Source organism: Muntiacus reevesi, chromosome 10 (genome assembly GCF_963930625.1).
Source record: "Muntiacus reevesi chromosome 10, mMunRee1.1, whole genome shotgun sequence".
Taxonomy (NCBI): domain Eukaryota; kingdom Metazoa; phylum Chordata; class Mammalia; order Artiodactyla; family Cervidae; genus Muntiacus; species Muntiacus reevesi.
Genome location: NC_089258.1, coordinates 7,219,502 through 7,234,860, shown reverse-complemented (window position 1 = coordinate 7,234,860; position 15,359 = coordinate 7,219,502). Strand labels below are relative to the sequence as shown.

General features: G+C 50.9%; 1 protein-coding gene across 2 annotated transcripts; it reads left to right on the top strand.

The window, feature by feature from the left end:
• Positions 1-3,348: 3,348 nt before the first annotated feature.
• CHRNA2 (cholinergic receptor nicotinic alpha 2 subunit) lies at positions 3,349-14,638 on the top strand. 2 transcript variants are annotated; one of them, XM_065946935.1, is made up of 6 exons: positions 3,349-3,421; positions 4,705-4,856; positions 5,297-5,341; positions 9,330-9,439; positions 12,354-13,362; positions 14,513-14,638. In XM_065946935.1, the coding sequence occupies exons 1-6, from the start codon at positions 3,349-3,351 to the stop codon at positions 14,636-14,638; spliced, it is 1,515 nt and encodes a 504-aa protein (XP_065803007.1). The 2 variants fall into 2 exon arrangements, with proteins under 2 accessions (XP_065803007.1, XP_065803008.1); XM_065946936.1 differs by lacking the exon at positions 3,349-3,421 and having other exon boundaries at positions 4,731-4,811.
• Positions 14,639-15,359: the final 721 nt, after the last annotated feature.

Genomic DNA, 15,359 nt, shown 5'->3' with positions numbered 1-15,359 from the left:
TCTATGGGTGAGGGTCAGGGGCCCAGAAAGTGATCCTGGAGCACAGAATCCTTCAGAGCTAAGAACGAAGCATCCTGGTAACCACGCAGAGGGCGAGCAAATCTGCTGTCGGTCCCCACTGGACACGGACTGGAAAGTCAGAGGCTCCTCCTCCTCCCCTCCAGTGTGTGTGTGTGTGTATGAGAGAGAGAGAGAGAGAGACAGAATACGAGCATGAATCTGTGTGCTTGCCAAGCTGGTGATCCCTCCCTTGGACCCGCCTGACTCTCACCTGCAGAAGCCTCCATGCCAGGCTCTTCGGTAGGACTTAAATGTGCAGCTTCTCTGCCTCCAGAGCTGAGAGCCTGGAAACAGCAGCCTGACTTCAGAACTTGCCCAGCCCTCCCCAGGAAGCCAAGCTGTCTGTCAGAGTCAGACCTTTCTCACGCACCAAGACGAGTCCTGCCCCAGCATCTGTCTGACCAGGAAGAGAAGTCACCCAGCCTTGGTTTGTGCCTGCCTTTCTATTCTTGGGGTGGATGGGGGAGCCTTTGCCAGCTGATCAGGACCTCCAAACCAGGCTGGTTTGTTGAATGGCTTGTCTTCTGTGGTCACAGGTAAGAAAGGTGTCCCCCCCCCCCCACTGGTGTTGGTGACTTGGTGGGTATGTGGACATTAGGTGGGTGATTCAAAAGAATATGAGAGATCAGCAGCTTCTGGGTACTTGGAGTGGGGGTGGGTGTATGTCAGGTGGGCTGGAAGATGCCTGCCTCTAGAAAAATTTTAGTTTTTCGGTTGTCCCTGCTGGGGCTGTAAAAGTCCAGTGACAGTCACCTCCTCTCACTGTGAAGGTAGCTCTATCTCAGGCATTATTTGCTTTACTTTATTGAATCTGCTTCTATGTCTTTAATATCACTATTCCTCTCTTGTCATTTATTTATTACTCAGTATTCCATATCCTTGAATAAAGGCTAACAGACATCCATGCTATTCACTGACTTGGAGGGTACCAAGTTCTATCATTGCTGTTTTTTTTTTTTCCCCCCCGAGGCTGGAGTTTGTAGAAGAAAATGACCAGGAAAATGACCAGCTGGTGTGGTAATCCAGATGACCTTTGAGATTCCATCCAACCTTGAGAGATTACGCTTCTGTGATTAATCAATGTATTGAGCCGATCATAAGAAAGCTAGAAATAGGCTCTCTCTATCACTGCCTAAGCACTTCTGATGAAGTGATTTGGAAGAAGAAACACTATTATTTCCTCTAATCAAGGGACTTTCTCTGGGATGTTGACAGTTACAGGAGAACAATGACTCCCATGCCTGGGAGTGTGTCGGGTAACGGACAGGGGCTCGGCGAGATGCAAGCAGGTTTTATGGAGAAGGTGGGCCTTGTGAAAAGAGTAGAACAGTGTGAGAAGTTGAAAACCAGCTGCCGTGGGAAGATGGACAAAGAAGTCAGTGCATACCACCTTAACTTCAGTGGAATCAGGGTTCAGGACGTGGGCAAGAGAGGCTGACTTGGGTTGGGGTGTAGGGAGCTCTAGTGACCCTGGTACATCACGGCAATGCAAGCCCAGTGAGCATGTCTGAGCCCTTTGAAATGAAGGTAAAAGTCTTAGTCCCTCCATCATGTCTGACTCTTTGCAACCTGCATAGACTGTAATCCGCCAGTCTGCTCTGTCCATGGAGGTCTCTGGGCAAGGATACTGAAGTGGGTAGCCAATCCCTTCTCCAGGGGATCTTTCCGACCCAGTCGAATTCAGGTCTTCTGCAGTGCAGGCAAATCCTTTACCAGCTGAGCCACATGGAAGCCTTGAGTCCTTTATTTATGCAACACTTTTCGTGTAGCTTTCCCTGTGCACCCCCTTCGTCCAGACCCACCTTACAAACAGGGCCATCACCCCGCAGGCACTGCCCTCCAACCTGCCGATCCAGGCATGTAGAAGATTAAAGGGTTTGGGGCTCTTTCTCTTTTCATATCTTTTTAACAAGAGGTGGAAGTTTACTCTAATTACTGCTAATTACCTGGAACAGCTTCTCCTTTGGTTTCCAGTGACAAATTAATTAAATTATCATAGTGGACTAATTACAAGATATTCAAGGGTGAGTCTTCTTGCAGGAATATGTCCACCCGAGTCGACTGAATCTCATTTGCACATTCTTCCAGAGGGTCCCGGATGTCTCTGGTTGAATCTTTATATGATGCAAGTTCAGCATGCCTTGATTTCTACTTCTTTTCCCCCTATTCTCACAAGTGGGGAAAAAAACATGCTTTCATTTAGTGCCCTTGGTTGGAAGGTGAAACAGATTATAGTCTTGGGATCTGCAGCCATGATACTGGTTGGAAGGAGAAGGGAGTGAAGCTGTGCACGGAGCAACCTCCTAGAACTTTGGATTTAGGTGAGACTGGCTTTGGTGTGGGGCACCTGGGCCTTGTCACCACCTGTCTGTCACAGATCTTAGTTGTGATTGTGGCAGAGCAATGACAGTCAAAACCTACAAAACGCAGGCCAGTACTGGCCGAGTCGCCCATACAAAATTATCTTTCTAGTTGCCACCACTGAGCATCACTAGAGCACGTCATAGTTGAGAAGCTGAGGTGTGAGCCTGAATTCCAACTTCATCATGTGTTGACTATGTTACTGTTGTTCACTTGCTAAGCTGTGTCTGACTCTTGGCGACCCCATGAGCTGCAGCACACCAGGCTTTCCTGTCCTCTACTATCTCCCGGAGTCTGCTCGAACTCATGTCCATTGAGTCAGAGATGCTATCTAACCATGTCACCCTCTCCCGCCTCCTTCGCCTTTTGCTTCAGTCTTTTCCAGCCTCAGGGTCTTTTCCAGTGAGTCAGCTATGCGCCTCAGGTCAAAGTATTGGAGCTTCAACTTCAGCTTCAGCATCAGTCCTTTCAGTGAATATTTAGAGTTTATTTCCTTTAAGATAGGCTGGTTTGATCTCCTTGCAGTCCAAGGGACTCTCAAGAGTCTTCTCCAGCACCACAATTCAAAAGCATCAATAACTATGTGACCTTGGGCAAATCAGTACATTTTTCTGATCATCAGTATTTTTAATTTAAATGAAAAGGATACTACTATCCCCTTCCCCTTACCTTCCTGGGATTGATGGGAGGTCCAAATGAGGTCAAAGGTATGAGGCACTGGAGGTGAAGGCATCACCCTAAGAACACTTTGCTGGTCTCACTCAGGTTCTAAGGTGAGAGGGAAGCCCCTCGGAATCCCCCAGGGAGTTCTGCTGTGCTGGCTCCCCATGCCCTGTTGGGGGAGTGGTCCCAGCTTCAACCCACAGTCAGCCCCAAGCCGGCCTTCCTTCTGATGTCCAGCAGCAGCCAGATCCCTCCTCTGAAGCCATGGGTCCCTCCCGGCTTGTGCTCTCGTTCAAGACAAAGCTCGGGCTCTGGTGGCTTCTTCTGATCCCGGCAGGTGAGCGGGGGCGGTCCCCAGGGCATCCTGTCACACGTGTGAGCGCACGTGCCTTGGGTTGAAACTGATGAAAGTGGGTTGGTGGTGGCCCGCCAGAGCCTCGGGGTGGGGGTGGGGAGTAGCTGTTCCATCGCGGGAAGGTAGGGGGCGCTCGCTGCGGCATCTGAACCTCCCAAGCCCAATGCTCCCCATCTGCAAATTGCTAAGTGTGCTGTGACCCTCCCAGGGTTCTTGGGCGTGTGACCCGGAGTGAAGGCTAGTGACTCACACCTGAGAAACACACATGGCAGCTGCTGTCGGTGTTTTGAATTTTAGAGCGTTGGTTCTCGACCTGCTCAGGCAGGAGAATCCTGAGGAGGTGAAGCTGTTTGCAGAACAGGGTGAAACCAGACAAGGGTGATTCCATCAGACAATCTGGGGACACTTTGCCTAGCTGATGAGAAGGAGCAGATACCAGGGGTTTGAGGAAAAACAGGGGAGATTCTCCGAGTGGCAGAGAATTTCATGGTTAGCATTAGAGGTTCCTCATAAGAGGATGGGAGTGAAAGCTGCCGGGGCCAGCTCACCCCACACAATCAGGTGCTGTATAGGTCAGGGATAAAAGTAAACCCAGCTAAAGGTAATATTTTATTTTATACAGTTTAGCTCTTCTGTGCTTCTCACAGTTTGCTGTCCCTTGGGTCTCCTCAGTTTCAGGCTTAATCTTGTCCCTCTGTCTGACTTCTTCCCACTGCTCTGCACCCCTCTGAGCACTTGTTTTCACCCCTTATCCATTTGCTAAGTTGTGTCTGACTCTTTGTGACCTCATTGACTTTGTCACGCCAGGCTTCTCTGTCCTTCACCATCTCCTGGAATTTGCTCAAACTCATGTCCATTGAGTCGATGGTGCCATTTAATCATCTCATGCTCTGCTGCCCACTTCTCCTCCTGCCCTCAATCTTTTCCAGCATCAGGGTCTTTTCCAATGAGTCAACTCTTTGCATTAGGTGGCCAAAGTACTGGAGCTTCAGTTTCAGCATCAGTCCTTACCCAGTGTCACAAAGTAACTGATATTGCTTGAGTGCTGACTATGCACTGATCAGCTGCTTTGTAAGCTCAAATAGACGCTATTATATTTCATTCTCAGCAGTGTTTTGACATAGGTACTGAATTAGTGTGCCCATTTTGCAGATAAGGAAACTAAGGTTCAGTGAGGCTGAGTGGCTCTGGTTGGATGGGAGAGGGAGCCAAGCGCCCAGCACCATGGACTCCTGGAAACCCCCATCTCCCCTCTTGTCCAACAGTATCCTCGGAGAGGGCCCCCCACACCCAAGCTGAGGACCGCCTCTTCAAACACCTCTTTAGGGGCTACAACCGCTGGGCGAGGCCGGTGCCCAACACCTCAGACGTGGTGATCGTGCGCTTCGGGCTGTCTATCGCCCAGCTCATCGATGTGGTGCGTCTGTCCTACCATCCTTCCCCCTTGGGATCAGCCCCGGACACGGATGCCTTTCCAGGGCTCCTCTGTTCCTCCCCATCTCCAGCCCTCCCAGCCCACCTCAGTCAGAGCATCACCCTTCAGTGTCACAGGTGTTGTCTCCCTCCCACTCTCAGCCCTGGAGCCCCTCCAGGGAGGGCGTTGATTGGCAGCAGTGGATTTTCTAAATGCCCGACTTGTGTCACCTGACATAAGCCCAGAGGCCCCAGCGTCCTGTGTGATCCTGAAGAATCAGAGTGAAGAGGGCAGTACCAGGAGGGGTGGAGGGTGGGCTGGACTTGGGGTGTCATGCCAAAGCTTCTTTGGTGAGTGGGGTCCTGAATCAGCTCCTCCCACTCTGCCCTGTTTTCTGGGGCTGGCTCCTCAGTCTAACTGCTTTCTCTCCCGCTACTGGTCAGGATGAGAAGAACCAGATGATGACTACCAACGTCTGGCTAAAGCAGGTGAGTGTCCCTCCCCGGGGCAAGGCAGGAGCTGGGTGGGAACTCAAGCCCTCCCAGGACTCTTTCACTAGCAGCATGATTCTAAATTCACCTTTTGCCTGAGACTTGCCACTCAGCAAAGCCAGCCGATTGCAGGCTGCTCCTTGCGAGGGGCTGTGCTCCTGTGGCCAGGCTCTGAGTCCAGTGTCAGAGACTCCACCTACAAGAGCCACGTGGTCCCCTTTCCGGGAGTGGACGTTGCCTACATCCCTGCTACATTTGCAGGTCAGCTCACTGAATTGTCACTGAAAACATGGGCGGTTTTATTCTGCCCGCTTTACAGTCGAGGGAAACCGAAGCAGAGTGCATCTCGGCTAGAAGCGAGCGGCCAGGTGTGTCCCACTCCGTATCCCAGGCTCCTTCTACTGGAGAATACTGAGTGTTCTGTGTCGACGCTGCCTAACAGGCTTCCCCATACCTCCCGGCTTAAAGCAACAGACAGCTTATCATATCAAGAGATTTTATGGCCAGGCGTTTTAGTGCTTTGCTTGGGGACTCCTGGTGGCACTTGGCTGGTGGCTGGCGGGTCCAAGGTGGTTTCACTCACATGTCCATCCCTCAGCAGGGATGTCTGGAAGGCTCTGAAAGATTCTGGAAGCCAGGCCCAGCCATGCCTTCTCCTCCAGGCACTTTCAGGGTCTCTCCATCTGTTCTCTCCAGAAGGGGAGCTGGACTCCTCACCTGATGGCCCAGGGACCCCAGGGAAAGGGTCCCAAGAGACAGGAAATGTAGTTGCTGCCTCTTAACCAGAAACTGGCTCAGCATCAGTTCTGGTAACCGGTGGGCGGCCCTCTTTGACGTGCCACTCACAAGGGCAGAACTCGGGTGCACAGCTTTTTAGATCTCTCTCCCTTGCCCTCCTCATGCTCACACTGCCCCAGACCCTGAAGTGGAGATGGGAGAAGACGAGAAAGAGGGCCCAGCCCTTTGCCTACGTCCCTCCCACGGTGTCTTTTCCCCAACCCACTGGCAACCTAACCCTCCCCATCTCAGAGGCTGGCACTCTGAAAACCATAACCATCAGAATTTTGATGGACATTTCTGTTTGAGTCATTTTAAAAAATATATATATTTATTTTTTATTTTTGGCTGCACTGGGTCTTCGTTGCGGCGCATGGGCTTTTTCTAGTTGCGGGGTGTGTGCTTCTCCTTGTGGTGGCTTCTCGTTGCAGAGTATGGGGGGCGCTCGGGCTTCAGTAGTTGCTGCACGAGGACTTAGCCGCTCCCCAGCGTGTGGGATCTTCCCAAACCAGGGGTCCAACCCGTATCTGCTGCATTGCAAGCCAGATTCTTTTCTTAAAATTAATTTATTGTTAAATGAAACAAAGATGAATATTTTTAATGAAAAAAGATACAATGCACAAAGAAGATAGACATCATAAACCATTAGACACTTAACATAAAGAAACTAAGATATATAAAGCAAAAATCAGAATAGAAGGGAAAAGAATAAAATATATAATAGTGAGATATGTTAACATCTTTCTCAGAATATTTTATCAAGTGCAGAAAAAATAAGAATAGGAGCATCTTGAATGATGCTATTAACAACTAAAATATGATAGATTTCCATTTATATTAGTTTGTATAAATCTTATAGCCTACACAAATATAGTTAAACTTTTGTATCTCATATGCTGTTATTAGATGTCCAGAGGACATTTAGAAAAACTGGCAAAGAGATAAACATAACTAAATTTAAAAAGTAGGTTTCTTTTTTGTGTGATTCAGTTATACATATACACATGCATTATTTTTGGAATTATTTTCCACTGTAGGTTATTATAAGATATTGACTATAGTTCTTTGTGCTATACAGTAGCAAGCCAGATTCTTAACCCTGGACCACCAGGGACGTCCTGCCTGAGTCTTTTGAATGAACATGATACTGTCAGTGTCCGATGTGCCATTCCCGCTCGTAGGCTGGAGGTCGTGTGGGGCTGTCTGCTGGCCATTCAGGCTTGACAACTGGATGTTTAGATGGATGGCATGGATCAGACCCCTCTGATGCTGTTGACCTTGGAACTGTGGGGGCCATGAGGTTCCTCTTTACAGAGGAGATGCAGAGCCATGAAGGTACTTGGGAGGCCACAGCAGTGCAAAGATCAGACCTTGAACCTGGGTGACTGCAAGTGTCCCTGTGGGCCAGTTATCTTGGCCTCAGGGACTGGGATAGTAAAGAGAGAAAGAATCACTGCAGCAAGAGTCAGGCCAACAGCACCGCCTCTGGCCAGCCTGTGACACCATGCAAGTTAGTCTCAGCCTCACTTTTCCCATCTGTAAGATGGGGATACTACAATCTATTTGCCAATTCATATAACCCAACTTGGTGTGGATGCCCCTCAACTGTTGGTTGAATCTGAAAACTTGACACACAATGGACTGGGGGAAAGGGAAATATTTATAAAGACCAATCCCTTTCAAAATGGTTCCTCAATGTCCTGAAAAATCGTGACAATTTTAGGAACATTTTTATCTTTCCTGTTTTGCAATCTGGCTTGTCTTTCTGTCTAAGCCTTCACCTGAAAGTGAAAGTGAAGTCGCTCAGTCATGTCCGACTCTTTGAGATCCCATGGACTGTAGCCTACCAGGCTTCTCCATCCATGGGATTTTCCAGGCAAGAGTACTGGAGTGGGTTGCCATTTCCTTCTTCAAAGCTTTCACCTACACACAAGTAATTAGCACCATGGCTAAGCCAATGTCTTCCCAAGTGTGGTTTTGCTACCAATGGCAGTTTCTTGAGATGATTTTAGTTGGCTTCAAAACCTCTTAAAAAAAAAGTTATACATTTATATTTTAGTAGATGACTTCAAATGATGTGGGTTTTCCAGTTACTTCATGATGTAAAATTCAAAAATTTACGTAAGTTTAAAACTAGTGAATCAGTTTAAAGGAAAATATTAAGTAAATGCTTAATACTAAAGCTAAGTAAACGCTAACACATGGCTAAGGTGATGCACATATATGGGCAAAACTTATGAAGTTGGGGCTTGAGTGCTTGAAATCTGGGAATCATTGAGCAGGATCAATGCTTTTCCTCTCATGTGCCTGCCTCCTCCAAAGCATCCCATTTTCCTTCTTGGACCCCCTGCCCAGTTGATGAGTTTGTATAAACGTTGCACAGCTATCCTTAGAGGGGAAAGGTTACCATGCACGGGAGCCTTTTCAAGAGTGCACCACTGCACTATTTTAGTGCAAATGCACAAAAGGAAAATGACCCCAAGAATTAGGGCCAGTTTGACGACTCGGAGACTTGGGTTCAAGCCCTGGCGCCGCCACTTGTTGACGGCATACCCTCCAAGCTTCACTTGAAAAACACAAGATTCACATGAACCAGCCAGTGGAATCAGGGCTACTAGGGGGACTTAGCAGCAGCAGCAGCAGCAGCAGGGGGCGCTCTGGAGCACAGTTGGAAAGTCAGTGGCTCACTGTCCTTTCTCAGCTGTGTAACTCTGGTGTGTTGTTTTTACCCATCTGGTCCTCAGTTTCCTTATCTGTTAGATGGGGCAGTACTTCTACCTGCTCTGCCCTCTTTGCCCAGCTCTTCCCATTGAGGCTCTTGCTAGACAGAGGGTGTGAAAAACCTTTGCAAACTGTGATGCACTGAAAAAAAGAAATGGTACTATAAATGAGTGAGGTTGCTTGCCGGGGTCGTCCAGCTAGGAACCGGCATAACAAAGGCGGGAGTAGGGTGACCCACGGTCAGATGTGACCCGGACTTTGAGTACTAGAGTTGGGGCAAACCGAGAGCTTTGTCGTCTTAGACTGAACTCCCCTTTCCCGTCTCAGGGCCCTTTGGGGGTATCGTGGCCCTATCTATGCTGCAGGGCCGGGCGAGGAGCTCCGGATGCTCTGTAATCGGCTGCGGGGCGTCCCTAAGCGGCCCGAGGTTTCCCCAGGCCCCCTCCCCTGGCAGGGCCGCTTACGGGACTCCCTTCCCCACGCACAGGAGTGGAGCGACTACAAGCTGCGCTGGAACCCGGTCGATTTCGGCAACATCACATCCCTCCGCGTCCCTTCGGAGATGATCTGGATCCCAGACATAGTCCTCTACAACAAGTAGGAAGCGGCTGGGGTCCTGGGACACCGTGTCTGCGAGGGGCGGGTAACTTGATGCTGGGCTGCGTCGGCCTTGGGAGGCGCGCCCCCTCGTGGCCCAGCTGCGTTGCCTTCCTCTCAAACTCCTGCTTTGCTCCACGCTCCACCTTTTCTTGATTCTCTTCTTTCATTCCATGCTTTCACTCATACACCCCAAGTTTACTGAGCACCTACTATATATCCGTGCCTGCGCTCTGCTAGTGGGACACAGATTTGCCAACACTGAATGTTGTTTGATAAATGCGGTTGATGCAGGTTGTGAAAACAATGCCTTAAGGGTTGGCGTTTTTGCAGGATGGCATGATTGTTGGAACAGGTAAGCAGCATCTCCCGGTAGCACCTTTGAAGGGAGCGGAAGTGACATTTAAAAATATTATTTATAGTTGCCTTGTATTCAGAACAAAAAAAGACCTGTCTTTGAGTGTAAGGACTAAAAGTTCTCCAGGGGATCTTCCTGACCCAGGGATTGAACCTGGGTCTCCTGCATTAGCAGGCAGATTCTTTACTATCTGAGCCCCCAAAGAAGAATGTCAGGGGACTCTAAAGAGAGCCCCAGAGGACCAGGTGGGTTTTTTTTTTTTTAATAGAAGATATAAAGAACTACAACTTCATTTATGTTTAGTAACCAGTAATTCTTTATTTAGAAGTCAAGAACTGAAAATTAAGAGATGTTTGGCATGATACTTGTCTAAAAATGTTTTCTAAAGTGGGGCTCCAGAAAGCACTAGACCCTGGAGATAGGACTAGGTATGAAAAATAGTTTTGTGGTCAAATAATTCTAGATAACCTTGTATGTCATTAAAACCCCTTTGGCACCCCATCCCTAGTCCTTTGGAAAATGTCATTTTTAAATGTTGTTAGAAGTTGGACAGACAAGACACCCCCTGAGCCCAGCGTTTCCCAAGTCATTTGACCCAAATTTGGAAAAAGCTATTTTTAAACAATAGAATAAAGGGAAACAGATTCACTTCTGAAGTGTGGTGCCCTTGGATAGGTCAGGAAGATGACAGTGATCCCTTTAAACTGCCCAGCCCCAATCAGGCCCAGAGCCCTTCCATCTGAGCCATCTCTGTAAGCACACGTTCAGCAGGGATCATCCGCACTGTCTCACATTGACCGCTCACCGCACTCAGGATCCCCCTCGTTTCTGCTTCTCGATTCTGGCAGAGCGCAGGAGCACAGTCCTCGCATCAGCCAGGGCCTGGAGTTTTAGGACTGCCAACAAGGCCGGTGTTACCTGATTATAACAGGAAATTCCTCTGATAGAACAAAAGTTCAAATCAACTTCTTACAGACAATTAAAGAAAGGTCTCTCCTCCAGCCAAACCCTCCGCTTCGGGTTAAGACGACCCCAGACAGTGTTTGGGTCTTTCCTCAAAATAGGGGCCCATGGTGCCATCTAGTGGTCATTGAGTATGATGTCTTCAAAAATTAAACAAACTTTTGCCCTCATCCGTTTGTACCTCCTTTTCAAAATTCTGGTTTCCAATCGGCTTAAATCTCTAGCCTGGAACTACTGCAAGGGATAGAAGTGTCTCTTCCTGTATTCTGGTTCACCTGCTTTTAGGACTGACTGTGGAAGCGGCGGAGGGAAGTATGGCTGGGGCCAAGAGCCCACTGCGCCACTTTGCAGGGGCAGTCAGGGACTCAGGCTCCCAGGAAGCCCTACTGGGCTGGTCACCACTGTTCCAGTGTCACCAGCATCCTTATGGGCCCTTAGATGGGTAGCCTCAGGAGGCTGCTGGCCTCCTCTCTCACCACTCCCACCTGGCCCCACTCCCGCCCCCAACTCACCCTCCAGCAGTTCCCCTAGACCAAGCATAGTCTGTGAGCCATAGCCTTTCATCCTCCATTCCTTGTTCCACGGAAGCTCTGCTGGCCCATTCTCCACCCCAGCTTTCTGCCAGATCCTACCATCCATCCATCAAGGCTTTGCTAAAATGGCAACTTGCTCACCGGAAGGGATCTCCCCCCAATAGTTGTTGGGGAGCACTCTGATTGGCCTCCTAATGCTGTTGCCAAACTGCCTCCCTTGAACTGTAGATGTTCTGGGCCCCTCTTTTCTTTGTGGTTCCCTCAGGGCAGGCTTGAGTCTCCCATCCCATCCCCCCCAACAGTCCCCATAGTGGCCCTGGTGCGGGCAGCTGACTCAAATATGCCTGTTAACTGGATGGATCCCTCCTTCACCAGCAAAATTATCAAGTCTCTGCTGAGGAAGGAACTAAACTCCCAGGTAGAAAAGACAAGACCTCCAGCAGAGGGGCTTCATCGCCACCTGCGGCAGATGGTGTGGGGTATAATAAAAAACAACCAGGGCGGCTCAGCAGCAAAGATCCGCCTGCCAATTCAGGAGACACAGGAAACGGGTTCAATCCCTGAGTCCTCTGGAGAAGGAAATGGCAGCCCACTCCAGTATCTTTCCCGGGAAGTCCCATGGATAGAGGAGCTTGGGTGGCTCCAGTCCATGGGGTCACAGCCCAATTACCCTAAAATGTTAAAAACAGGCCATCAAACTATGTATATACCCTATGATCACAAATATATAAAAATTCTATATGTTATCTAGATGATGATCAAATATATGTGATATATATGTATACATATATCATCAACAACAGTGATTATTTTTAAAATTGTTGGTACTTTCCTATATTCCTCAAAATTCCTACCTTTGTAGTGAAGAAGATGGTGTTCAAAAGACAACTCAGGTAGCTCTAGCTGCCTGTGTGCTGAAGAGACTTGCTTGTTCAAGTCCCAACAGCCCGGCGTGGTCTGGCTGTGTTATTGGGGTCCCCCTGCTGGTAGTTATCTGTAGTAGCCTGGGTTGGGCAGCTGGGGTTCCCCAGGCGCCCCCCAATGCCTCTCCTCTCCTCAGTGCAGATGGGGAGTTCGTGGTGACCCACATGACCAAGGCCCACCTCTTCTCCTCCGGCGTGGTGCACTGGGTACCGCCCGCCATCTACAAGAGCTCCTGCAGCATCGACGTCACCTTCTTCCCCTTCGACCAGCAGAACTGCAAGATGAAGTTTGGCTCCTGGTCGTACGACAAGGCCAAGATCGACCTGGTGCAGATGGAGCAGACGGTGGACCTGAAGGACTACTGGGAGAGCGGCGAGTGGGCCATCGTCAACGCCACGGGCACCTACAACACCAAGAAGTATGACTGCTGCGCCGAGGTCTACGCCGACGTCACCTACTACTTCGTCATCCGGCGCCTGCCCCTGTTCTACACCATCAACCTCATCATCCCCTGCCTGCTCATCTCCTGCCTCACCGTGCTGGTTTTCTACCTGCCCTCCGACTGCGGGGAGAAGATCACACTGTGCATCTCTGTGCTGCTCTCGCTCACCGTCTTCCTGCTGCTGATCACCGAGATCATCCCGTCCACCTCGCTGGTCATCCCACTCATCAGCGAGTACCTGCTCTTCACCATGATCTTCGTCACCCTGTCCATCGTCATCACCGTCTTTGTGCTCAACGTCCACCACCGCTCCGCCAGCACCCACAACATGCCCCACTGGGTGCGGGTGGCCTTTCTGGGCTGTGTGTCCCGCTGGCTTCTCATAAGCCGGCCATTGCCACCCTTGGAGCTCCGAGACCCTCCGGATCTGAAGCTCTGCCCCTCCTATCGCTGGCTGGAGACCAACGTGGATGTGGAGGAGAGAGAGGAGGAGGAGGAGGAAGGCAGATGGGCGTGTGCGCGTCCTTTGTCCCCCTCCGTGGGCGTCTACACCCATGGGAGTCTGCACCCAGGGGCCTCGGGTCCCAAGGCAGAGGCCCAGGTGCCGGAGGGCGGGCTCCTGCTGTCCCCGCGGGTACAGAAGGCCCTGGAGGGTGTGCACTACATTGCTGATCACCTGCGGGCTGAGGATGCTGATTCCTCGGTGAGTGGGGGCTGGGGGAGGGTCCCTCCCCTGGGTGACTCTACCAGCCTAGAATGGAACCACTCCCCCTCCCCCGAGAGTGTTGGCTTGCACCAGCCCAGTCTCCTCCACAAGGACCATCTCCCTTAGGCATGGCCTTGGAATCTGGAATACAGCTGGCTGGCAGCTCTTATGACACTTATTGGCAGAATGACAGTAAAGGCTATCCCAGCTCAGCTTAACTGGGAGGCAGCAGGACAGAGGAGGAGGGGTCCCCCATGCCATCCTCACGCCAGCCATGTCCCACCAGTGCCCAGAGGTGGGCAGACGGGGGTGAGCGGAGGTGGGTGGAGGGAGTTCGTCAGGAGGTCCCCCCAAACCGGGCTGCTCCTTTGTCCTGCTGGGCTCCCCTTTCCCGTCCGTGTCCTGGGCTCTGGGCACTTTGTCAACTTTACTATTCACCCACAAACCCTGAGGAGCTTGGCTGGGCCAAGTGGGCTCCCCCCCACCCCACCCTGGCTGTGTTCTGCATATTAGGTGACAAGGCTACCGCCCAGGGTCACAGAATTCTTCTCACCAACCTCGGAAAGGATGAAAGGCCTGGAGGTTATGACTGGGTGGCCTTGTTGAATAGATAAGAAAAATTAATAATTATCTAATCTAGAGGCACTTGGCTGGGCTGTGAGCCCCAATCCCACGAAACCCTCAGCCCCTACTGCATATGCCCCCTACTAGCCTTCTCTGGCCAAACCCTCACCTACCTTCCCAGTGGCCGGGTGAGTGGTTGGGGAGGCAACTGTGGGGAAAAAAAGTCTTCACCATTTTGCAACTTCTGAGTGTTGTGCTGAAAATCACCCTCCTCCAGGGAGAATTCATGCCCCTGGGTGATTCTAGAACCTTCTGTGTCCCTCGAACTTCCATAACCTGGAACTTGAGAGCCCATGGAAAGGCTTTGGACTATTGTCATAGGGGTGGAATAGGGTAGGAATCCCTAAGTGAGGGTTATTTGAGTCTTGAGACACTTCTGTCGTCCCCGCCTCCCCCCCCGCCCCGATGCCTTAGTGTGCCAAGGTCTCAGGGGGGTTGCCACTGCCCCCAGCACCATCCTCCTAGGGGCTGCGAGTGGATGGGTCACTTCCCCTATCACTGTGCACCCATCTCCCCCTTGCAGGTGAAGGAAGACTGGAGGTACGTGGCCATGGTCATTGATAGGATATTCCTCTGGTTGTTTATCCTCGTGTGCTTCCTGGGGACCGTCGGACTCTTCCTCCCTCCCTTCCTGGCTGGAATGATCTGATGTCACATCGCCTGCTCTGGCCCGGAGGTGGCATGGCTGACTGTCGTGCCCTGCTGCCACCTCCGGAGTTCACCTTTGGGGTCAACGCCATCTGACTGCAGGTGTCTCTCCATGGAGTCCCAACGTGGAAGTCTGCTTAGAATGCTTCGCTTGACGTTTTTATACTATGTGCTGAGAATCTGCTGGGTACAGAGCCCTGTCTGGGTTTTAGGACTTGGGCGAGGAGGAACTTGCTTTGCAGAGGGTTACCATGTGGCGAGGATGATGTGAAGATGGTGATGTGGTGATAAGATGCTCCTGGGATGCAAGAGGGATGGGAGGGCCAAGATAGGGGACCCAGGGGGTGGGGTGTGGCCATATGAGGAGGCTCAGACATCAAAGGAGGGGTGTGTGGGGAGAGGGTGCCTCGGGGGCAGGGAGCTCAGGTGCCCACCCCTTCCACACCCCCACGTGCTCTCCCTGACACTCCAGGGAAAACTGGCCACCCCAGGGCCAGTCCACCTGCCTCAGTTCTTTCCAAGACCCCCCCGCCCTGGGGTCATTCTTATTTCTGACCCCTCCTGCTCTGTGGACGCAGCCCCACCCCCTACCACTCCTCCTACCTCTCCTGAAGCAGGGATGCTCCCAGCCTTGACCTCCCGGTGTAGAGATGTTCCCTCTGGTTATTCCATCTCCCAACCAACTCGCAAATGAGGAAAGAGAGCAAGTAAAGCCACAGTCA